The sequence below is a fragment of the Macaca nemestrina genome, chromosome 18, assembly GCF_043159975.1.
Source record: "Macaca nemestrina isolate mMacNem1 chromosome 18, mMacNem.hap1, whole genome shotgun sequence".
Taxonomy (NCBI): domain Eukaryota; kingdom Metazoa; phylum Chordata; class Mammalia; order Primates; family Cercopithecidae; genus Macaca; species Macaca nemestrina.
The window spans coordinates 2,215,897-2,238,192 of NC_092142.1; the positions used below are offsets into that span (position 1 = coordinate 2,215,897).

The following is a 22,296-nucleotide window of genomic DNA, read 5'->3' on the forward strand; positions in this document are numbered from 1 at the left end:
GCATCCACAGAGGGCTGTTAAAATTACTTATTGGTTTACAAATGAGCACAGTGTTACAGAATGGAAGCATTTAAGGTTCTCACCTAAGAATATTTGCTGACAAACAGAACGAACTCTTTGAACTGGGGTAGGGTTAGTGGGAGAAGCAAGCAGGAGAAGGAATCTGTGTCCTGTCTCCTCACACACACCTGGCTTGAGCGGCATCCCAGAGGGGTCTGTGAGTCTGAGAACAGATCAGTGACCCCTCCGGGGGGATGGGCAATGCGTGTGGTCTGGAAGTACAGTGCCAGCCTTCCTCTTCAATCCACAAGCCTCGGGCCAGGCTTGCTCCTAGGTCCCCAGGGCCGCTCTGCCTCTCCACTCAGAAGAGCCCATCTACAGGACCAGGTGGCAGAGGGGTTGTGGGCCCCACTCCCTTCACAACTGCACTGACAGGGCAATCGGTCAGTCAGTGAATCAGTCAGATGTTTCAGAACACACGAGAGGTGGGCGCAGCATTGTGAATGGACTAAATGCCACTCAACTGTGCGATTAATTAATTTCTTTGAGATAGGGTCTCCCTGTCCTCCAAGCCAGAATGCAGTGGCACAAGCAAGGCTCACTGCAGCCTTGGACTCCCAGGCTCAAGCGATCCTCCTGCCTCAGCCTCCTGAGTAGCTAGGACTACAGCTACACACCACCCTGCCCAGGTAACTTATTTATTTATTTATTTATTTTGAGACAGTCTTGCTCTGTCGCCCAGGCTGGAGTGCAGTGGCACAATCTCAGCTCACTGCAAGCTCTGCCTCCCAGGTTCACGCCGTTCTCCTGCCTCAGCCTCCCGAGTAGCTGAGACTACAAGCGCCCGCCACCATGCCCGGCTAAATTTTTTTTTTTGTATTTTTAGTAGAGATGGGGTTTCACCTTGTTGACCAGGGTGGTCTCGATCTCCTGACCTCAGGTGATCCACCCACCTCGGCCTCCCAAAGTGCTGGGATTACAGGCATGAGCTACCGCGCCCAGCCCTCATACATTTTTTTTTTTTTTTTTTTTGAGACGGAGTCTCGCTCTGTCACCCAGGCTGGAGTGCAGTGGCCGGATCTCAGCTCACTGCAAGCTCCGCCTCCCGGGTTCACGCCATTCTCCTGCCTCAGCCTCCCGAGTAGCTGGGACTACAGGCGCCCGCCACCTCACCCGGCTAAGTTTTTGTATTTTTAGTAAAGACGGGGTTTCACTGTGTTACCCAGGATGGTCTCGATCTCCTGACCTTGTGATCCGCCCGTCTCGGCCTCCCAAAGTGCTGGGATTACAGGCTTGAGCCACCGCGCCCGGCCCCTCATACATTTTTTAAGTTTCAGATTAGCCCTAAGGGTTGCCTCTTCCTGCCCTTCCCTCGTAGACCCTCTGCCGCGAGGCACACGCAGAGCCTGGGCAGGACATGTGGCCACCCACCCAGCGCTCCTGGGGTCACAGGCCGAGCACTCCCCAGGTGGCTGCTTCCCCAGAGGGCGGTTTGTGCTTTCCAAGCAGAGACGGGGCTGGGGGTGCTGCTGAGCAGGGCACTGCCTGGAGGTCGCGGGATCTGGCCACCTCTCCCTGCCAGGGGGACCTGAGCAGATCAGACAGGCACGGGCTGCAGAGGTGCCGACCGCAGCCGTGGGTCTGACAGTCGCATCGGCACCCAGCCACAGCAAAGGCACCGGCTCACGCCCACAGACCACGCCCACCCCGTGTCCCGGGGTGACACGGGGCAGTGTGCCATCACAACCCTCGGGATTCCCCAGGAAGACCTGTGAGGACAGCCTTTGAAGGGACAAGGGTGGGATGGGGCATGGGAATGAGCGTGGTGCCAGTGGCACGTTGCCAAGAGGCGGAGGCTCTGGGCAGCTGGGGCACGCTTTCCTGCAGCCCCAGCCACCCCCATGCTGGGAGCTTGGGACAGGAGACAGCACAGGCACGGCCACAGCGGCCACTCCAGCTGAGCCAGAGCCCCCGAGCATGGGCAGGAAACTTGGTGAGGAGCCCCCGCCTGCTTCAGGCACAAACACCGAGCCGCCTTCCCCAGCCCAGGACAGCAGCAGTGCTGGAGAGCCCATGGCCCCGGTGGGATGGGGTTTTGCTCTCGAAGGGCCCGAGCCCACTCATCCCATGTCAACGCGGATTGTGACGGTGACCTGGGAGCCAGAAAGGTGTCGATTCCTCTGGGGTGGGGTGCTGGTGGCAAAGGGAAGGAGGAAGAACCCAGGGCACCCCAGGTATCCTCTCTCCTCCAGAGCCAGGAAACCCAGGGAGAGAGCACCCCGCCCCCGGGGTCCTGACCTGAAGCATGGGTGGGGGGACTGCAGTGGCTCACGGGGGAGGAGGAAGAAGAGGAAGAAGGCCCGAGGGGATGAGGGGAGGCCTAAAGGCCAGAAGAAAACAGTCTACAAGTGTGAGTTATGGGAATAAATACTTTTTAAACTTCTCTTATAAATATGCATTAGAACATCCAATAACACAAGCCAAGGGCTGTGAAATTAAGGTTAAATCAAGACTGAATTTCTTGCGCGACCAGCAGGAAAGCCAGTTACCTAAAAGAGCCTCATCCTCAAATGCTCTGAAGGTGCAGGGCGGCCTCAGTCCTGGGGCATCTTGACCAAAGGCTCTGAAGGTGCAGGGCAGCCTCAGTCCCGGGGCATCTTGAACTCGTCCTTCTCCTTGCGCACGGCCCTCATGGTGGTCACTGGGTCCGTCTCACGCGCGTGCTGCTGCACCGTCTTCTCCCTGCGGAGGCCGGCACCGGGCTGCAGGCTGTGCAGAGCCATGCCCACCGCCCACCTCAGCAGCCAGGGCCACTGCAGAGGAAGGTGACTCGTGCTGGCTGTAGCCCAGCCCTGGGAAGACACAGAGGGCGGCGAGGCAGCAGCCACTCCCCCCGACAGGTTCTGAACTCCAGGGTCCAGAAGGACTCACGCCCTGGCCAAGGCGCCAGGAAAGGCCGGACCCCGCTCAAGAAGAGTGGTGGGGCTCTGCGGCTGCACCTGCTACAGCTCCCCAGGGCAGCCTCAGCCATCTGGGGTCTCAGATGCACCCCACTGTGTGTGTAGGAGTGGGACTGCCAGAGGGGAGGGGCCTGCGCCCTCCACCTGCCCTGGGCCCTCACCTCACTCTCATGAAGGGGTTGTAGGTGAACTCCTCTGCCAGGGTGGATGGCACTGTGGGCTCCCCGATGCTGTACTTCTCCTGCAAGAGAAACACGCCACTTTAATCACAGGAACTTTAAACGATGGCAGACCGGTCATGGGGGCTCACGCCTGTGATCCCAGCACTTTGGGAGGCTAAGGCAGATGGATCACTTGAGCCCTGGAGTTTGAGACCAGCCTGGACAACATGGCGAGACCCCGTGTCTACTAAAAATACAAAAAACTAGCCAGGCATGGTGGCGGGCACCTGTGGTCCCAGCTTCTCGGGGGGCTGAGGTGGGAGGATCCCTTGAGCACAGGTCGAGGCTACAGTGAGCCAAGACTGTGCTACTGCCCTCCAGCCTGGGTGACGGTGACCTCAAGTCTCAAAAAAGATGCTCAGAACACCTGGTAACCTTAGGACACCGCTGGACTGACAAAGGCTGAGAAGGAAGGTGAGCAGAGGCCAGAGGGTCTGTGCGTGTGGAAGAGGGAAGAGAAGCCAATGTCCGGGATGAGCCGCACATCCATCTTCCCGCGCCGTCCTGGAGAGCACATGGACAGAGCTTCCTTTTCATTCACGGGGTTTACATTTCACGTTACGGAGGTAACAATGCAGCAGACACAGAAAAGAAACCACCACAGCTGCACCCTCACAGCGAGCACAGGGAGGAGGAACACGGGAACCCGCAGCAGGGGAGGTTACCTGAGTCCCCGCAGGCAGGCAGCTGGTCACCTCCACTCGCGATGGAGATGCTCTCCCTTCTGACAACACTGACCAGGCAGATGGGTGGAGGCCGGGGGAAGAGAATGCAAACCCAACCACGGGGCCTAACAGCGGTCTCCACACAGCTCTGGCCCTTCTACCACAGCCGCACGAGGAGGGCCTCAGGGCAGAGCTCTGACAGAAGCTGCCGGCGCCCACGCACAGGCTCAAGACCACCGCAGCCTCACTCCCGAGGGTCCCCAGCTGCTGTGGGCAGTGGTGTCAATGAGTGACCCTTCAGCGGGTGGAGGCGCACCGAGCGGGGGTCTGACAGATGCCGAGATGGTTTCTCCCTAATCCGTTCTTCCCTTCTGGTGAAAACAATCTGAGAATGTTTTATAATATTCCTTGTGTTCCCACCAACATTCTCAATCCCAAAAAATCTTCCTCTACCTCCTATGAGGGAAGAAAAGTTAACACTTCTAAGGGTATCTTTAAAACAGAGGAAGTACAGGGCCGGGCGCGGTGGCTCATGCCTGTAATCCCAGCACTTTGGGAGGCCGAGACGGGCGGATCACGAGGTCAGGAGATTGAGACCATCCTGGCGAACACAGTGAAACCCCGTCTCTACTAAAAAATACAAAAAACTAGCCGGGTGAGGTGGCGAGCACCTGTAGTCCCAGCTACTCGGGAGGCTGAGGCAGGAGAATGGCGAAAACCCGGGAGGCGGAGCTTGCAGTGAGTGGAGATCCGGCCACTGCACTCCAGCCTGGGCGACAGAGCGAGACTCCGTCTCAAAAAAAAAAAAAAAAAAAAAAAAAAAACAGAGGAAGTACAAATTGTCATAAGCTTTTGGGTTACCTATTAAAACGAGTTTTAATGTTGTCGCTATTTTTCCTACAAAGTATGAAGCATTTACAGACAAAAATAAGGTCAGTCAGATGAGCGTGGTGGCTCACACCTGTAATCCTAACGCTTTGGGAGGCCGAGGCAGGTGGATCACCTGAGGTCAGGAGTTCGAGACCAGCCTGGGCAACATGGTGAAACCCCATCTCTACTAAAATACAAAAAATCAGTTGGGTGTGGTGGTGGGTGCCTGTAATCCCAGCTACTCAAGAGGCTGAGGCAGGAGAATCGCTTGAACCCAGGAGGTGGAGGCTGCAGTGAGCCGAGACCACACCACTATACTCCAGCCTGAGGAGCAGAGCAAGACGCCGTCTCCCAAATAAGACAGGCCGGGTGCAGTGGCTCAGACCTGTAATCCCAGCACTTTGGGAGGTCAAGGCAGGTGGATCACCTGAGGTCAGGAGTTTGAGACCAGTCTGGCCAACATGGTGAAACCCAGTCTCTACTAAAAATACAAAACCTAGCTGGACATGGTGGCGCATGCTTGTGATCCCAGCTACTCAGGAGGCTGAGGCAGGAGAATCGCTTGAACCCGGGAGGCAGAGGCTGCAGTAGTGAGCCGAGATTGTGCCACTGCACTCCAGCCTGGGTGACAGAGAGAGACTCTGCCTCAAAAAATAAATAAATAAAAAATAAGGTGAGTCCCTGCAGCACAGCTCATAAGAGCTCCACCTCGTGGGTTCGGACTCCAGGGTCCAGAAGGAGTTGAAAACACTCAACGTCCCTCCTATTGGGATTGGTAAAATGATTTACGGGTGGCATCCACGTAGTAGTATATTTTACACCTATTAAAAAGAATGAGGCCGGGCGCAGTGGTTCATGCCTGTAATCCCAGCACTTTGGGAGGCCAAGGCAGGAGGATCACTTGAGCCCAGAAGTTCAAGACCAGCCTAAGCAACATGGTGAAACCCCCTCTCTACCAAAAATGCAAAAATTAACCAGGCATGATGGCACAGGCCTGTAATCCCAGCTACAGGAGGCTGAGGCAGGAGAATCACCTGAACCCGGGAGGCAGAGGTTGCAGTGAGCCGCGATTGTGCCGCTGTACTCCAGCCTGGGCAGCAGAGCAAAACACTGTCTCTCCCCAACCAATTAAAAAAAAAAACACAGGCTAGGCACAGCGGCTCAAGCCTATAATCCCAGCACTTTGGGAGGCTGAGGCAGGCAGATCACGTGGTCAGGAGTTTGAGACCATCCTGGCCAACATGGTGAAACCCCGTCTCTACTAAAAATACAAAAATTACCCAGGCGTGGTGGCACATGCCTATAATTCCAGCTACTTGGGAGGCAGAGGTTGCAGTGAGCCGAGATCACGCCCCTGCACTGCAGCCTGGGCAATAAGAGCAAAACGCTGTCAAAAAACAAAAAAAAGGGTACAAATTGTCAAAATCAGGAATGAAAGCAAGAATATCATTCCAGATCCAGCAGACATTTGGTGGGTGGGAATTCATACTGATCTAAATTTTAAAACTATACTAATTCCAAAAAGAAAATACAGGAGCAAATTTTTTGACCTTGGGAGAAGCAAAGATTTCTTAGATGGAAGACAAAAAAGAATGACCCATAAAAGAATCTATTAGACTTCATTAAAATTAAAAATGTTTGCTCAAAAGATACCGCTAAGAAAACCAGAGGCTGCAGAATGGGAGCAGCTCGGCAGGAGGCTGTGTCTCACCAGGGACTGGGCTCCAGCACCTCCTTCCAAAACGCTGGCTCCACTGCCTGCGTGCTGGGAGGACCACGCCGTCCTGGCAGGAAAGCAACCACCACAAGCACCAAGGGAAGGGGAGTTTGGCAGTTTCTTTAAAAGTCAAACACACCTTCCGTCCAGCCTGGCCACTCCCTTCTCCTGGGGCTGGGATGTCCGTCCCTCCAAATGCATGCTGAAATCTGATCCCCAACTAACGGAGGTGTTTGGATGGGGGTCCCCTGTGAGTGGCTGCCCTGCTCCAAGTGTGAGTTGTTGCTGTTGGTTCCCACAGGAACTGGTGGTTTAAGAGAACCTTGTGCCCCCCACTGTCTCCTTCCTCTGGCCACACGCTTGGCACCACCAGCTCCTTTCCCCTTCTGCCATGAGCAGCAGCAGCCTGAGGCCTCGCCAGGTGCAGATGCCCAGGCCATGCTGCTTATAGCCTGCACAGCCATGAGCCACCTAAACCTCCTTTCGTAAGTCACCCAGCCTCAAGTATTCCTTTATAGCAACACCACACAGACTAAGACACCAAGGAAGTTAAAATATGCATCCGCTGTGTTTCCAACTAGTATCAACAAATCATCACGACTGGAAGTGCTTAGCGATCACTGAATAACACATGCAAGACCTTGAACACGCAAATTCCAAAACACTGCTGAGAAAAGCGAAAGACCTTAATAAATGGAAAGCTCACAGAAACAATGTTAAGATCTCAATTCTCTCCAAATCAGTTATCACAACAGTCCCAATCAAAAGCCAAGCTAGCTAGCTTGGTAGAAGCTCACAAGATGATTCTAAAAATGGAAATGCAAAAGGCTTAAAACAACTAAAACCATTTTGAAAAAGAACATTGGAGAATTTACACTACTGATGTCAAGACAGCATAGAGCTAGAGTCATCAAGATGCTGTGCTCGGACACCATGGCAAGTCATACAAACCAACGAAACAGAGCAGAGACCAGAGGCAGACTCGGGCATAGAGGGTCCATTCTCTTTAGAAAGGTGCCAAGGCAATCCAGGGAGGAAAGGACAGTCCTTCGACAGACGGCGCTAAACATGTCGGGATCACACTGCGAGAGGGTGAACCTCTACCCTCACCTCGCACGACACACAAACACCATCTTGAAAGGAAACATTGTAAATTGTAAATATAAAAGCTAAGACTTTAAAACTTCTAGGAAGAAACACAGGAGAAAGTCTTTGTGAGCTAGGGATACGCAAAGATTTCTTAGGGCACAAGAAACATAAAAGAGTGGCTGGTGCAGTGGCTCACGCCTGTAATCCCAAGCATTTCGGGAGCCCAAGGTGGGCGGATCACCTGAGGTTGGGCGTTGGAGTCCAGCCTGATCAACATGGAGAAACCCTGTCTCTATTAAAATACAAAATTAGCTGGGCGTGGTGGTGCACGCCTGTAATCCCAGCTACTCAGAAGGCTGAGCCAGAAGAATCACTTGAACCCGGGAGGTAGATGTTGTGGTGAGCTGAGATCCCACCACTGCACTCCAGCCTAGGCAACAAGAGTGAAACTCCGTCTCAAGAAAGAAAAGAAAGAAATGAATAACTTGAACTTCACCAAAACTATAAACTATTTTCCAAAAGACAATGTTAAGAAAATGAAAAGGCAAGCCATGAGCTGGGAGAGAAAAACATCTTTTAAATACGTATCTTCCAGATGATATAAGGAACTCTTACAAGAGCAACCCAACAGGCCGAATCCAATATTTAAAATAGACAAAAGATTGAACATAACAAGAAGGCATCCAAAGGCCAACACACACATGAAAAGATGGTCAACCCCGTTCATCATGGGGAAATATACAACTTAAAGGGAGTGAGACACCACCACATGCAAGTTAGAATCACAAAAATTACAGAGACCAGCGACCCAATGCAGTGCTGGCACAGTGTGGAGCCCTGGAACTCACACGCTGGTGGTGGACTGCAGAGCGGTACAACCATTGGGGAAAACGGTTCATACATTTAACCACACAACACAGCAATTCCACTCTTAGGTAGGTACCCAAGAGCAATAAAAACATATCCACAAAAAGACTTGTACACAAATGTTCATAGCAGCTTTATTCAAATAGCAAAAAACTGGAAACAGACGGATGGATAAAACAATGATAGCATTTCCACACGATGGGCTACTCAGAGGCAAAGAGCATGTCTGACCCTCACCAACATCGGCGGGGCCGAGAATGCCACAGAGACGACAGAACAATGTGCTTCTGTTCATGGGAACCTCTAGAAAGTGACCCGAGGTCAGAGCAGAGCAACAGCTGGCGGGGACGCCACAGGAGCCTTTGGGGTAAAGTTCCACATCTGGACTGCGGAGGGGATTGCACAGGTGCAAACACATCAACATTCCTCAAACTGCAACCTGCCCACTCCAAAGAGACACACGGGCCAGGCGCAGTGGCTCACGCCTGTAATCCCAACGCTTTGGGAGGCCGAGGCAGGCGGATCACCTGAAGTCAGGAGTTCAACACCAGCCTGGCCAACATGGCAAAACCCCATCTCTACTAAAAATAGCACAGTTGGCTGGGCATGCTGGCGGCCCCGTAATCTCAGCTACTCGAGAGGCTGAGGCAGGGAGACTTTTTTTTTTGAGACAGTGTCTCACTCTGTCGCCAGTCTGGAGTGCAGTGGCATGATCTCTGCTCACTGCCACCTCTGCCTCCTGGGTTCAAGCGATTCTCCTGCCTCAGCCTCCCAAGTAGCTGGGACCACAGGCACACGCCACCACGTCCAGCTAATTTTTTGCATTTTTAGTAGAGACGCGGTTTCACCATGTTGGCCAGGATGGTCTCGATCTCCTGACCTTGTGATCCACCCACCTCAGCCTCCCAAGGTGCTGGGATTACAGGCGTGAGCCACCACGCCCGGCCAGCAGGGAGAATTTCTTGAACCCAGGATGTGGAGGTTGCAGTGAGCCGAGATTACGCCACTGTACTCCAGCCTGGGCGACAGAAGGAGACTCCGTCACAAAAAAAAAAAAAAAAAAAAAAAAAAAAAAAAAAAAGAATTTATGATTCCTCTGATTTAGAGTTTCAATTTTTATGAATAATTATAAAATAACATAAAACTCTACATTGAAAAAGATGCTCAACAAAAACAAGTGATTTATTTAAAACAATAAACCTGTTGAAGGCAGCGACTCTCCACTCAGCAGAGGGAAGCCACGCCTGAGACGCCCGGTGTGTGTGCTTCCGACAGCGTTTCCAGTGAATCGGGGAAACACCCCTGGAGAGCCCCGCCGGCTCCTGCAGTCCTGGCCCAGCGGCCTGGGCTACGCCGTGGAGGCTCACGCGGGGCCATCACGGAGATGAGAGTCCTTTGGACACAGAGCCACGTTCTGTAGCCTGGAGAGCCAGCAGAGCCACGTGGTGCCAGCCTGACCCCACTGCTCAGAATATGGGAACAGGCCGGGCACGTGTTAGACATGCAGCGTCTGAGGCAGAGGGATCTCAACGGAACCCTGGGTTGGCCATGCAGGGCGAGCTGGGCCACACTGGCCTGAGTCCCAGGCCTGCTCTCTGGGCTCGGAGGGGTGGCTGTCTACCCACTCTGGCGACCCCGCCGTGCACAGTAGCCCTGAGCAGCCCACAGGAAAGCACTGCACAGTGACGGCCCCACTCACCTTGGCCCAGGCCAGCTTCTCCTGGATGGCGGCATTGCCAGGCTCCACGTGGCGCGCAAACTTGAGGTTGTTGATGGTGTACTCATGGCCACAATAGACTCTCTGAGGAAACAGGTGACAGTTGAGCTCACAAGGCTGTTACCATCCGTGGAAGTCCTCAGGGACGGGACCTGGACCCTCCCGGGGGGGTGTCCAGTGAGTGGGTGCCAGAAGGGAGAGCAGGCCCGCCCTGGGTGAGACCCTCCAAACCCCGGCCCACAGGGAGGCACTGCCTACTGTGTCTGGGGGCAGCCGGCCCAAGACCTCCAGCAGAGCTTTACACATCTCATCCGCAGTCCCTTCATAGAACTTCCCGCAGCCAGCCACAAACAAGGTATCACCTGGAAACAAGGACAGCCATAAGGTGGGGACCACTCGAGGCTGGTGGCTGGGACTCAGGAGGGGGCCAGAAGCAGGGTGACACTCACCAGCAAGGCCCAGGCCCCAAACCCTGGCTGCCCTCCAGCCACGGCTGCCCAGACTCAGCACCCTGCATTCTGGCTCCCACACCTCCTTCCAAGTCTCAGCTGACAGTGCCAACCACGCGACTGGTCGTGCAGACCCAAAACCCAGTCACTCCTCCCTCCCAGCCCCCAGTCCCACCAACTGTGGCTCTGAGACCCTCCCAAACCCAGCTCTCTCCCCGAACACCCAGCAGCCTCTCTCAGGCCCATGCCCGGCTCCCGTCTTCCCTTGGCCCCAGCAGCCAGAGCCACCCCGTGACCAAGGTCTCACCACCATGGCTGAGCTGACCGGAACCACCTCTCACCCACGGCGGGGGATACGGCCCGAGTGTGGCTCTGGGCCACCAGGATGCCTCCCGGTCATGCAAGGCCCACATCGAGTCACCGGGTGAAACCCCGCACTGTGAGGCCAGTCGGGACCAGACGACAGTAACAAGCATGGGAGGCAGCCCCCGCCCCCAGCAGCCTCCACACCGCCTTGAAGGTCGCAGCCATGAAGGGCCCAGCCTACAGTGGGGCCGTCCCCTGGCCATATGACCTCCAGAGGTGCCTCCACGGGTCTGCAACAACCCTGGGAGGCAGGCAGGGCCCCTAGACTGGCACAGGTCCCCGAGTCCACACTACAGCATCGAGAACACGGCCCCAGGGCTGAGCCACCTCTCGCCCTGCCAGAAGAAACTGACTCCTTTCCTGTGGGATCCGCCAGGACCCCAGCTGTCCAGCAGTCTCCGCCAGCACAGCCCTTGCAGCAGGCGTAACTTCCTTCCAGACCACAATCCAAACCCGTCGGAGGAAACAGCCAGTCCCACCACAAGGCTCCCAGCACCCACCCCGGGTCCTCACAGCGGTGCAGGAGAAGGCCATGAAGCTGCCCCGTGAGCCTGTCTGGCAGGAGACACAGGGTCTTCACAAAGAACCACCGCCCCCCACACCCAGACACGCACCTGTGAACACAGCAGGGGGCTCCGAGCCACCGGGCCTGCTCACGAAGTAACAGACGTGTCCTGAAGTGTGGCATGGTGTCGCCAGGCACTTGACGTTGAGAGACCCCACCTTAAACAAAGCAAGTGACCGCATGTGCTCCCAAACACCCTGGAGAGCGTCACCCGGGGTCACGGCGCGCAGCCTGGGCCTTACGGGGCCTGCTCAGCTCCGAGGGAAATGCCTGTGAAGGTCAGGCGGGCGCTCCCCGCCACGGGACTGGGGGACTCACTCCATGGGCGCGCCCCAAGTGCGGGGCCACCCTGGAACAAGAGCGCTTGCATGTAAAACACCAAGGGGCTTGTTTTCTCCTTCAAAACTGGGCCGAATCCATGCAGGGCATCTGGCTAGGAAAGACGGCTTTCCTTCCCACACATGAACTTTTGTTTTCCTCTGTCCCCATCTGCCCCAATTCTTTACTTCAAAAATGTTCACACCTTCAAAAAGGCTGAAGACCCCCTCACAGCGGCCTCCCGCCTGTGCGCTGAGCTCTCGAACCGGGACCCCGCCCACGTGGCCCACGCCCCAGGGTCTCGGAGCCCTGCTTCACAGCCCCGCACACGGCCGGGTTTTGCACACTCCTGTCCTTGTGCCTAGACAGAGAAGACCGTCCATGCTACCGCAGAGGACCACTGGGAGCACTCCCGGGTCACCGGGTTAGGGAGCAGAGAGGACGCAGGGAGGCCCCCACTGCTCCTGGCAGGGCCACGCTGGGGCACCTCCAGGGCTCACTCCTTACCTGCAGTGTGGACAGGTGAGTGATTTTGTGCGTCAGGGCCCCGATACGGTCGTCACCCCCGTACACCTTCAGTCCCGACTGCAGCTTGACCAGTTTCTCATTCCCGCCAGCATGGTCCCTGGAAGTCAAATGGGAGACCTGGGCTGCCTGCTGAGCTGAGGGGGCTGCCTGCTGCTTTTAAACCCTGGTCAAACGGGACGCTTATTATGCACACACAAAGGAAGCCAAGGAAGCAAATCACAGACACCTGCATGATCCTGTGGCCTGGGTTCCGGGCGTGGGGGCCTGGGGTTATCACCTGGACGTCTTTACAAAGCACCACCTGGTTCCACCCCCACGTCCTGGTGCAGTGGGTCTGGGGAGCGCCTGGGGGTGGGGTTTTTTAGTTTTGAAAGCCCCCAGCTGATCCTGATGTGCTGCCCAGTTTGTGACCCGAAACTCTGGCAGAAGATCAAACTGTTCAGCATGGGAATCACCTGGGGTGCGTCTGGGATGAGCAGCTGGCCCGAGGCAGTCTGTCTGCAGAGGAGGCCAGCCTGGGCCAGCTCCAGGCCTTCTGATGCGCAGCAGGTGGAGGTGCCTCCTGCGCGCCCGGGTTTGCCCAGGGGAACCTGCCTGACCTGCATTTCAGACAGGGGCGGTCGCAGGAGCCCTTCCCGGGCCTCACATGACATCACAGACTCCTTCACGTGCCTCCCATGAAAACTCCAGCGACCACACCAGAAACCACCCGCCTTGGCACCACTGGGCCCCAAGATAACAGGGTGGAGTGGTGGCTGCAGCCCTCTGCCCCTCCCACCCTTCAGGAGGGCACAGCACACAGGCCTCGGTCTGCCCATCACCACCCTCCACCAGTGAGCAAACCCCACTCCGCTGAAGCTAGCGCCTGGTTTAGGACTTGCCCATGCCGGCATGAACGTCTGAGGGGCCGGGAACTAAAAAGCACCACAGTGTTAGAAAGAAACGTCTGCAGCGAGGCCAGGAGAGGCAGGGAGCTGCAACAAGCTGTGATGCGTCAGGCAGCCACACGGAGGCCACCACCAGGGTTCCCTGGAGGAGGCATGGTGGCAGCAGGGGCCTCACACGACAGGCAGGTGAATGTGCTGACAGACAGCAGCTCAGCCACACAGGACAAGGGCCAGGGAGGCTGCCAGCACCGCCCCTCGAGCCCAGGTCCCTGCATGGACACCTCTGATGACCCCGCAGAGGCTTGTGAGGCCCGACTCACAGAGCCTGAGACTCTCCAGGCCTGAGTCTGACTGTGTGTGAACCGTGACGCTTCCATCAAACCCTGGCCAAGCGCTCCCACCACCAAGAAGAGGACAAAAGGCTTCATTTCACCCCGACACAGAGGCTGGGGAAGCCACAGTTCAGAGGCCCTAAAGCAGTGCCAGACGGGTCCCGGCTCAGGAGAAAGGTGCCGGCTGCCCTCAGGTGCTTGCTTGGCAAAAAGAAGAAATAGCCAAATAAACATTTTTTTCTAGCTTTGAAGAGCCTCAGAAATTTCCAAAAGCCGAACAAGGGCCTTGAGCAGGCAATGCCAGCCCTAGAACCCAGACACAGCGCTTTATTCATCTATTTTCAAGGATTTTAAAAAACCCAACCTCTCCAGATATGGCTGCTAGTCTTTTGTTTTTTTGAGATGGAGTCTCGCTCTGTCACCCAGGCTGGAGTGCAATGCCACAGTCTCATCTCATGCAACCTCCACCTCCGGGATTCAAGTGATTCTCCTGCTTCAGCCTCCCGAATAGCTGAGATTACAGGCTCCTGCCACCACGCCCAGGTAATTTTTGTATTTTCAGTAGAGACTGGGTTTCACCATGTTGGCCAGGCTGGTCCTGACCTCGTGACCCACCCACCTCAGCCTACCAAAATGCTGGGATTATAGGCATAAGCCACTGTGCCCGGCCGGCTGCTTGTTTTTTTGTTTTTTGTTTTTTTAAATAAAACTCACCTGTAAAGTCATTTCCTCCCCAACATTGAGGCCAACGTGCCAGGGCACAAGCCCGCGTGGCCCAGGAGAGAGCAGGGGGGTGGGGCCTGAGGGTAAGGCTGCAGCCTTCTCCCCTCACCCTGCAGGCCTCGGGGCCTCAGAGTCACTGCAGCACCAGACTCGCCCCTTGGGGGCGACGGTGAGCCCCGGGTCTTTCTCAGAAGTCTGCTGGGGGCCTATCCTCACACAGCAGACAGAGACATGGGGGGAGACAGGTCTCGATGTCCCTAAACCCACCAGGGCGAGAAGTGAGCCGGGTCCCGCACCCCTAGGTGAGACGCAGGCCCCTGTGGCGCCAGCACTTACCAGTGGTGGTGGGTGGTGAGCACTGTGGTCAGTTTCACCCCATGCTTTCTCGCCGCGTCCACGACCTGCAGTGACCCCAGGCAGGACAAAGGCCCATCACACTCCCAGGCCTGGCTTGCCGGCCTACACAGTAGGGTGCCCAGCGGAACCCAGGACATGCCAGGAGGGGCCGCTGACATGGCCTGTCCTGACCCTGCCAGCTTGCCCTGCTCCAGCAGAGCCAGTGAAAAGCACCTTCTCCTTCCTGCTCAGCCTGACTCTTGCAACTACCTACGACTGCCCCAAGCCCCTCTAGCTCTGAGGGCACCACCCCCAGAGGTAGCATGCAGGGGCAGAAAGCCTCCAAGAAGAGCCAAGTGCCCGGAATTTTACGGCACAGCGTTTTCTGTCACTGCCTCTTGCCTCCACGCTTTGTGGGGCCCTGTAACAGAGTGGCTGGCGACTAATTTCCATTTAGCTTAGGCAAAATTGCAAGGACACTGCGGTTAGGAAACCCATCGGGGGTGAGAACTCCGAGCTGGATGATGAGGGCAGAGAGAGCTGGGCACAGCCATGCGCACCTTCTGGGGCTGCACCGGGTCCACGATGGCAGCCTCCTTGGTCTCATCATCGATGACCAGGTACATGTAGTTGTCGGTCAGGGCAGGGAGCACCTCCACCTTCATGGTGCCCTCGTCCACGGTCAGATTCTTCCGCAAATCTGTGTGGTGGAGAACTCCCAGCAGGGCTGGACCTGCAGACACAGAGCACAACTCAGCGGGTGTCCACGCCAGGCCCTCCACGACAGGACGCACAAAATGCAGGGCTTCCCAGCCTTTCTAGGTTCCTTTGAAAGGGAATATCCTGGCCAGGTACGGTGGTTCTTTTTTTTTTTTGAGACGGAGTCTCACTCTGTTGCCCAGGCTGGAGTGCAGTGGCGCGGTTTCGGCTCACTGCAAGCTGTGCCTCCCGGGTTCACGCCATTCTCCTGCCTCAGCCTCCTGAGTAGCTGGGACTACAGGCGCCGCCACCACGCCTGGATAATTTTTTGTATTTTTAGCAGAGAGGGGGTTTCACCGTGTTAGCCAGGATGGTCTCGATCTCCTGACCTCATGATCCGCCTGCCTCGGCCTCCCAAAGTGTTGGGATTACAGGCGTGAGCCACCATGCCTGGCCGATACAGTGGTTCTTGCCGGGAATCCCAGCGCTTTAAGAGATTGAGGTGGGAGGACTGCTTGAGGGCAGGAGTTTGAAACCAGCCTGGGCAACATAGCAAGACCTTGTCTCTACAAATTTAAAAATTAGCCAGGCCTGGTGGTGTGTGCCTGTAGTCCCAGCTACTCCAGAGGCTTAAGCCCGGCAGTTTGAAGCTGCAGTGACCTATGACTGTGCCACTGCACTCCAGCCTGGGTGACAAGACAAGAACCTGTTAATAAAAAAAAAAAAAAAAAAAAAAAAGAGAAAGAAAAACAAACAAAAAAAAGAACCAAAACGAGTATCTTCATATATCCCTAAGGAAAACATAGGAACTGACTCATGCTCACATTCATGGAAATCAACTGTTTCAGACTTATGATCTCTTCTTTTTTGAGAACTCTAAAAGGACAGGATGGCCAGCTTGTGACTGTGAGGCAAACTGCTGCTAGTTCTGGGGTATTCACACCCCGGACTCGGACAGAACATGAAGAAGGGAACGCAGACTGGGGGTGCCCCAGCCTGGCCATCTGCCCTCCAGCAAGCTGTGTTGCCACCACTGATTAAGCGAGCCTGCATTCCATGCAGTTACAGCCCTTCTCAGCCTCTAGCCAGAAAGAACCAATACTTGACAGCAGGCTGAGGCAGGAGAATCGCTTGAACCTGGGAGGTGGAAGTTGCAGTGAGCCAAGCTTGCCCCACTGTAATCCAGCCTGGGCGACAGAGTGAGACTCTGTCTCAGAAAAAACCAATACTTGCTCTTGAATGGCACGAATGTGAGATGTGCACAAGAATCAGCAGTTCCTTTGAGATGGAAAGCCGGCCACAACTGCGCCAGATTCAACTGTGGAAGACACAAAACCACCATCCAACTGACCCAAAGGACTCTGCCACAGGGGCCCAGGAGGTGGGAGGAGTGGGTGGCCAAGGGACAAAAGCATCTACCACCCAGTTGACCAACGCAAAAGTATTTTCAGCAATGAAACTCCTACTAAATCTAAAAATACATGGGGGCCTCGACAATACCTTCAGTTCCACTCTACAGGGGGCAGAAACCACAGAAGGTGGCAGGGGACAGTGCAATCCTGGGATAGGTGCCAGGGCAGGGGCTTCTCCCAAAAGGGATCCAGAAATGGGCAGCACCCTCCAACTGACAGACACACACGTCTCCAGGGCCCATCTAAATGGGGAATCCGACCTTATTTCCACAGCCAGAGAAACTGCCCAAACTATAGTTTCACTGTTCAAGGATATCCTATCACCCGTCTGACAATCAGCTGGGCATTTTCCAGATCATTCTCCTCAGGTACAATATACTGAGATTTCTATATGAGCAGCTTCCTGCGATATTCCCCTTCCCCTTAGCCTCAGTACCACCCCAGCCCAAAGAGCACACCAAGCAGTGTGGGTGCTGGGGGCGGCAAGTGGGGTACAGAAGGGCTGCGACAGGATTCCCTGAGTGCCAAGGCATCCTCCTGGAAAGGAGCTCCATTGATACTAGCAGAACATTACAAACAAAAATATTACCCATGTGCAGTGGCCATGCCTGTCATCCTAGCATTTTGGGAGGCTGAGGCAGGTGAATCACTTGAGGTCAGGAGTTAGAGACCAGCCTGGCCAACATGGTGAAACCCCATCTCTACTCAAATACAAAAATTAGTCGGGCGTATTGGCGAGTGCCTGTAGTCCCAGCTACTCAGGAGGCTGAGGCAGGAGACTTGCTTGAGCGTGGGAGGCAGAGGTTGCAGTGAGCCAAGATTGGCCACTGCACTGCCTCACAACTGGTGCTCAGCCTCCCATGGGGACCATCACAGCCTCCTAAAGAAGCTAACAACCCATGGAGGTGCCTTTATTTCTGAGGAAAGACGCAGCTGGTGCCAGCACCAGCAGAAACCTTATTCCCTTTCCCTATCACTCAGCCCAACACTGCCTGGAAAATGTTCCCGGCTCGCTGTTTTGTAACTGTAATACTTTGTACAAACAGGCCAAGGACCTGCAGCTTGGGGCCTGGGCCAAGTCCAGAAATGTTTGGTTTGGCCCACAGAAAAAAAATTTTTTTTTTTTTTTTTTTTTGAGATATGGTCTCACTCTGTCGCCTAGGCTACAGTGCAGTAGTGCGATCACGGGTCACTGCAGCCTCGACCTCCTGGACTCAAGCGATCCTCCCACCTCAGCCACCAAAGTGACTGAGACTACGGTTGTGTGTCACCACGCCCGGCTGATTTTGTTTAGTTTTTATAGAGATGAGGTCTCAACATGTTGACAGGCTGGTCTGGAACTCCTGGACTCAAGGGATCCTCCCGCCTTGGCTTCCCAAACTGCTGGGATGACAGGCGTGCGTCACTGCACTTCTTTCTTAAATCAGGAAGTTTCACAGCATCTTGCTTCCCTTGAACTGGGCGGCACTAAATACGGGGGCTGGGGGCTCCCTTAGAATGAGGCAGGCACGCCCTGCGGATGCACACAGTCCCGCTGGAACTCTCTGCCTGGGCCCTTATGAATGTCCCTAATGTCCCTAAAACTGTTATTCTGAGGACCTCTAAATCCATGTCCGTTCCTTACCAATGGGGACATTTTACCCCCTGCAGAGCCTTGACAGATTTTGGGGAGATCTGGAAACCGCCAGGGATGCCTCCCTGCCTGCGCCTCCGCCCGCCCAGTGCCCTGCGCTGCGCACCCGCCCGGGGCGCTGGCCTGGCCGGCCTCGCGACCACCTCGGGCGAATGACACGCCGGGTCCCCAGACAGGGAGGCTCCGGCGCCGGGCGGGCAGCTCCACCACCGCAGGCGGCGCCGCGAGAGCGCGGTCGTTGCAGCCGGGCAGCAGGTGCGGGGTGGGCCAGGCGTCCCGGGGCCCTGCCCGCTGCGCCTCACAGCCGCGCCCCAGGCTCTCCTCGGCGCCGGCCCGGGCAGGACGCGATGCCCTGGAGGCGTCAGAGGCACGGCCGGCCCAGCCCGAGCGTGGAGGCCGCGGCGGACGCAGGCCTGGCCCTGCTTACCTAGCGCTTTCCGCACCCGCGGCCCCGCGCCCGCTCCGTGCCCGCCTCAGCGCCTGCGCCGCCTCCACTCGAGCCGGGCAGCGCGGCCTCAGGCACCTGCGCAACAGAAACCGCGTCAGCGGCCGCCAACCGACGGCCCGGCGCCGCCCGCTGCCCGCCCCGCCAGGCCCGCGTCCCCTGACCCGCACCGCCCCGTCGCACCCACCCAGGCCTCGGCGGGCGCAGGCGGCTCCCAACGCGGCGAGACTGCGACAGCCGAGCAGCCCGCGGCCCAGCACCATGACCGGAGCCGGGCTGGACGGCCGGGCGGCTCCGGGCTGCAAAACACCGGCGTCGACGCGTCTCAGCCAATCAGCGCCCCCCTCGGGCTGCCCTCAGCCAATCAGTATCCGCCTCGCACCGTCCGCCAGCCAATCAACGCGCTCGCGCTCAACTAGTTTCCTCCACGAGCCCCGACTGCCAGGGGCCGGTAGACGGGCCTGGGAGCGGGGGCGGCGGCCCGAGAGATGCGCCAGGAGAGTTGTGCCGCGAGCCTCCGCCTCTTTTTTGGCACCGCGAAGCGGCTCCCTGGTGGCCGAGCGCCACGCCGCCCGGGCACCCGGCAGATCGCGAGGTGGAACGAGCCGTCGCTGCAGGGACAGCGTTCCGAGGCAGTTGGTCCTCTCCGGGGTGCCGTAGGCATCAGCTGACCGGCCCAGCGCACGTGACTACAGGGGCACTTGATGGGAATCATGGCAGCCTCCCGGCCACTGTCCCGCTTCTGGGAGTGGGGAAAGAACATCGTCTGCGTGGGGAGGAACTACGCGGACCACGTCAGGGAGATGCGCAGCGCGGTGTTGAGCGAGCCCGTGCTGTTCCTGAAGCCGTCCACGGCCTACGCGCCCGAGGGCTCGCCCATCCTCATGCCCGCGTACACTCGCAACCTGCACCACGAGCTGGAGCTGGGCGTGGTGATGGGCAAACGCTGCCGCGCGGTCCCCGAGGCCGCGGCCATGGACTACGTGGGCGGTTATGCCCTGTGCCTAGATATGACCGCCCGGGACGTGCAGGACGAGTGCAAGAAGAAGGGGCTGCCCTGGACTCTGGCCAAGAGCTTCACGGCGTCCTGCCCGGTCAGCGCGTTTGTGCCCAAGGAGAAGATCCCTGACCCTCACAAGCTGAAGCTCTGGCTCAAGGTCAACGGCGAACTCAGACAGGAGGGTGAGACAGCCTCCATGATTTTTTCCATCCCCTACATCATCAGCTATGTTTCTAAGATCATAACCTTGGAAGAAGGAGATATTATCTTGACTGGGACGCCAAAGGGAGTTGGACCGGTTAAAGAAAACGATGAGATCGAGGCTGGCATACACGGGCTGGTCAGTATGAGATTTAAGGTGGAAAAGCCAGAATATTGAGTTATTTCTTTACAAGTTTCGGGAGAGAAGGGAAAAAGACAAGAGCAAGCAACGGCTATTAAATGTCACAATCCTTTAATAAGAAACCATTTATTGGCTGGGCGTGGTGGCTCACGCCTGTAATCCCAGCACTTTGGGAGGCGGAGGCGGGCGGATCTCGAGGTCAGGAGATCAAGACCATCCTGGCTGACACGGTGAAACCCCGTCTCTACTAAAAATACAAAAAATTAGCTGGGTGTGGTGGCGGGCGCCTCTAGTCCCAGCTACTCGGGAGGCTGAGGCAGGAGAATGGCGTGAACCCAGGAGGCGGAGCTTGCAGTGAGCCGAGATCACACCACTGCACTCCAGCCTGGACAACAGAGCGAGACTCCGTCTCAAAAAAAAATAAAAAGAAACCATTTATTTTAAAAACGATTAGATTGCTATGCCTCAACTCATATAAGATGGACTCTTCAAGAAAACGTGAAGTAGAATGGATAGGCCAGAAATGAAAACAGCCAAAGTAAAGTATTTCTTCAGAAAACATTTTATCAAACCAAATGTTGAGTTTCCTTTTGTAAACCTGGATTGGTGAAGACTTTTCAGTGGGTTATCTCTAGTAGTTCAAGACTTAAAAGCTGCAGAGAAAACTGAAAATTATGTTCCAGATAACTTTCCATTGTTTACTAAATTTTCTTGGACTCGGTCATCATCAGGAAGCATTTGTAAAAACAATAATTTCCAAATTACTGGCCCATCCCAGACTGGCTGAATCCATTTGATAGGATTAATCTCCAGTGAAGCTGTGTTTACAGAGCGTTCCAAGTGATTCTTACCAGGAAATGTGAAAAACACTCCTGCATGTAATCAGTTAATTTAAAATTTTTCTTAATAAGCAAACAATTAATGAAGATTTCACCTGTTTACTTAGGGTATCTACCCAGACCCATCGATTCTGAGTTCGAGGGATGATTTTGAAATTATTGCTTTCCAAATAAAGGTGCTCCCTTGTATGTGGCTTTACTAATTTATTTCTCCCCAGTAGTGACGAGGAGGGATATTTCCTCCTTGTGGGGCTTTAGACCTTAGTCTTTGACCTTTAGCCTTCTGAGCACTGTGCTCTATTAACAGAGTTAATCAGCAACTGTACTTCCCAACCGGAGATAAGGAGGCTTTGTGGAAGTTGAATAGCCTGGGACTGCTGCTTTTGCTCTTGCCTGCACCTTTCTGCGAAAAAAAAGTCTAGGCAAGATGCACAGCATAGCTATCAATGCCTGGAGGAGTCCTCTGGGCTTCGGCAGGGGTTCCTGTTAGTGTACACATCATCTGCTGGCCCCTTGAAGAAAGCCTAGGACATCTAATTTAGTAATAATGGTCACCATTTATTGAACACAATACTGTTACGCAGCATGTCAAGCAGTTTATTCTGTATTTCCATGTGTTATGTAACCCTCAACCAAGCCATAAGGTTAGTATTATCACTACCATACCCATTACTCAAATGAAGACAGATCTAGAGGCTAGGAAGGCTGGCTAAAGTCACTCAGCTTAGTGGCAGAGCCAAGATGTAACCCACTCTCCCAAGACCAGAACCTGAAGTTTTGACCACAATGTGGGCTGCATCCTGTAAGTAGGTACATAAGAAGAATCAGACATTTAGGTATGCTACAACCCATGCTTATAGTATAATTTAGTACGAGGAATTGCCATAATTTGATTTCTTTATTAAATATGCTATCTTAACTACTTTTAGTATTATTTTTTTCATTGCTTGGCAATGCATGTAATTAGAGAAGAGTCAGAAAATAGAGATTAGCAATTAGAACAAAACACCAAAAATTTCATCTACCCAGGGACAGCCGAAGTTAAGCATTTAGTCCAAGTTCTTCCAAATCTGTGGATATAATTGTAATGTTTTAAATAGAGTTTGCTCATACCATACAATTTTCTTCTTTTTTCGCTTTTTTTTTTTTTTTTTTTTGAGATGGCGTTTAACTCGTTGCCCAGGCTGGAGTGCAGTGGCGTGATCTTGGCTCACTGCAACCTCTGCCTCCCGGGTTCAAGTGATTCTCCTGCCTCAGCCTCTCGAGTAGCTGGGATTACAGGCATGTGCCCCCACACCCGGCTAATTTTGTATTT

General features: G+C 55.0%; 2 protein-coding genes across 4 annotated transcripts; one reads left to right on the plus strand and one right to left on the minus strand.

Annotated features, from left to right (window-relative positions):
- Nucleotides 1-2,415: 2,415 nt before the first annotated feature.
- Nucleotides 2,416-19,247, minus strand: LOC105485834 (hydroxyacylglutathione hydrolase). Of its 3 annotated transcripts, XM_024794082.2 has the most exons (10): nt 18,987-19,247; nt 18,782-18,877; nt 15,171-15,343; nt 14,611-14,675; nt 12,312-12,429; nt 11,536-11,644; nt 10,365-10,468; nt 10,089-10,190; nt 3,122-3,201; nt 2,416-2,742 (listed from the first exon to the last, which is right to left on the minus strand). In XM_024794082.2, exons 3-10 carry the CDS (start codon nt 15,273-15,275, stop codon nt 2,643-2,645), a joined length of 783 nt encoding a protein of 260 aa, XP_024649850.2. In that variant the 5' UTR covers nt 15,276-15,343; nt 18,782-18,877; nt 18,987-19,247; the 3' UTR covers nt 2,416-2,642. The 3 variants fall into 3 exon arrangements, with proteins under 3 accessions (XP_024649850.2, XP_011746670.2, XP_024649849.1); XM_011748368.3 differs by lacking the exon at nt 18,782-18,877; XM_024794081.2 differs by lacking the exons at nt 2,416-2,742; nt 3,122-3,201; nt 18,782-18,877 and adding an exon at nt 8,499-8,775.
- A 195-nt stretch (nt 19,248-19,442) lies between these two features.
- Nucleotides 19,443-21,170, plus strand: LOC105485835 (fumarylacetoacetate hydrolase domain containing 1). Its single transcript, XM_011748372.3, has one exon. It carries the CDS (start codon nt 19,504-19,506, stop codon nt 20,176-20,178), a length of 675 nt encoding a protein of 224 aa, XP_011746674.1. The 5' UTR covers nt 19,443-19,503; the 3' UTR covers nt 20,179-21,170.
- Nucleotides 21,171-22,296: the final 1,126 nt, after the last annotated feature.

Coding starts and splice junctions, on each gene's coding strand:
- LOC105485834 (XM_011748368.3), bottom strand. CDS start 19,062: ATGGTGCTGGGCCGCGGGCTGCTCGGCTGTCGCAGTCTCGCCGCGTTG. Junction 14,676..15,170: donor ACCCGGTGCAGCCCCAGAAG/GTGCGCATGGCT, acceptor GGGTCACTGCAG/GTCGTGGACGCGGCGAGAAA. Junction 10,469..11,535: donor GCCCCCTGCTGTGTTCACAG/GTGCGTGTCTGG, acceptor CCTTGTTTCCAG/GTGATACCTTGTTTGTGGCT.
- LOC105485835 (XM_011748372.3), top strand. CDS start 19,504: ATGGGAATCATGGCAGCCTCCCGGCCACTGTCCCGCTTCTGGGAGTGG.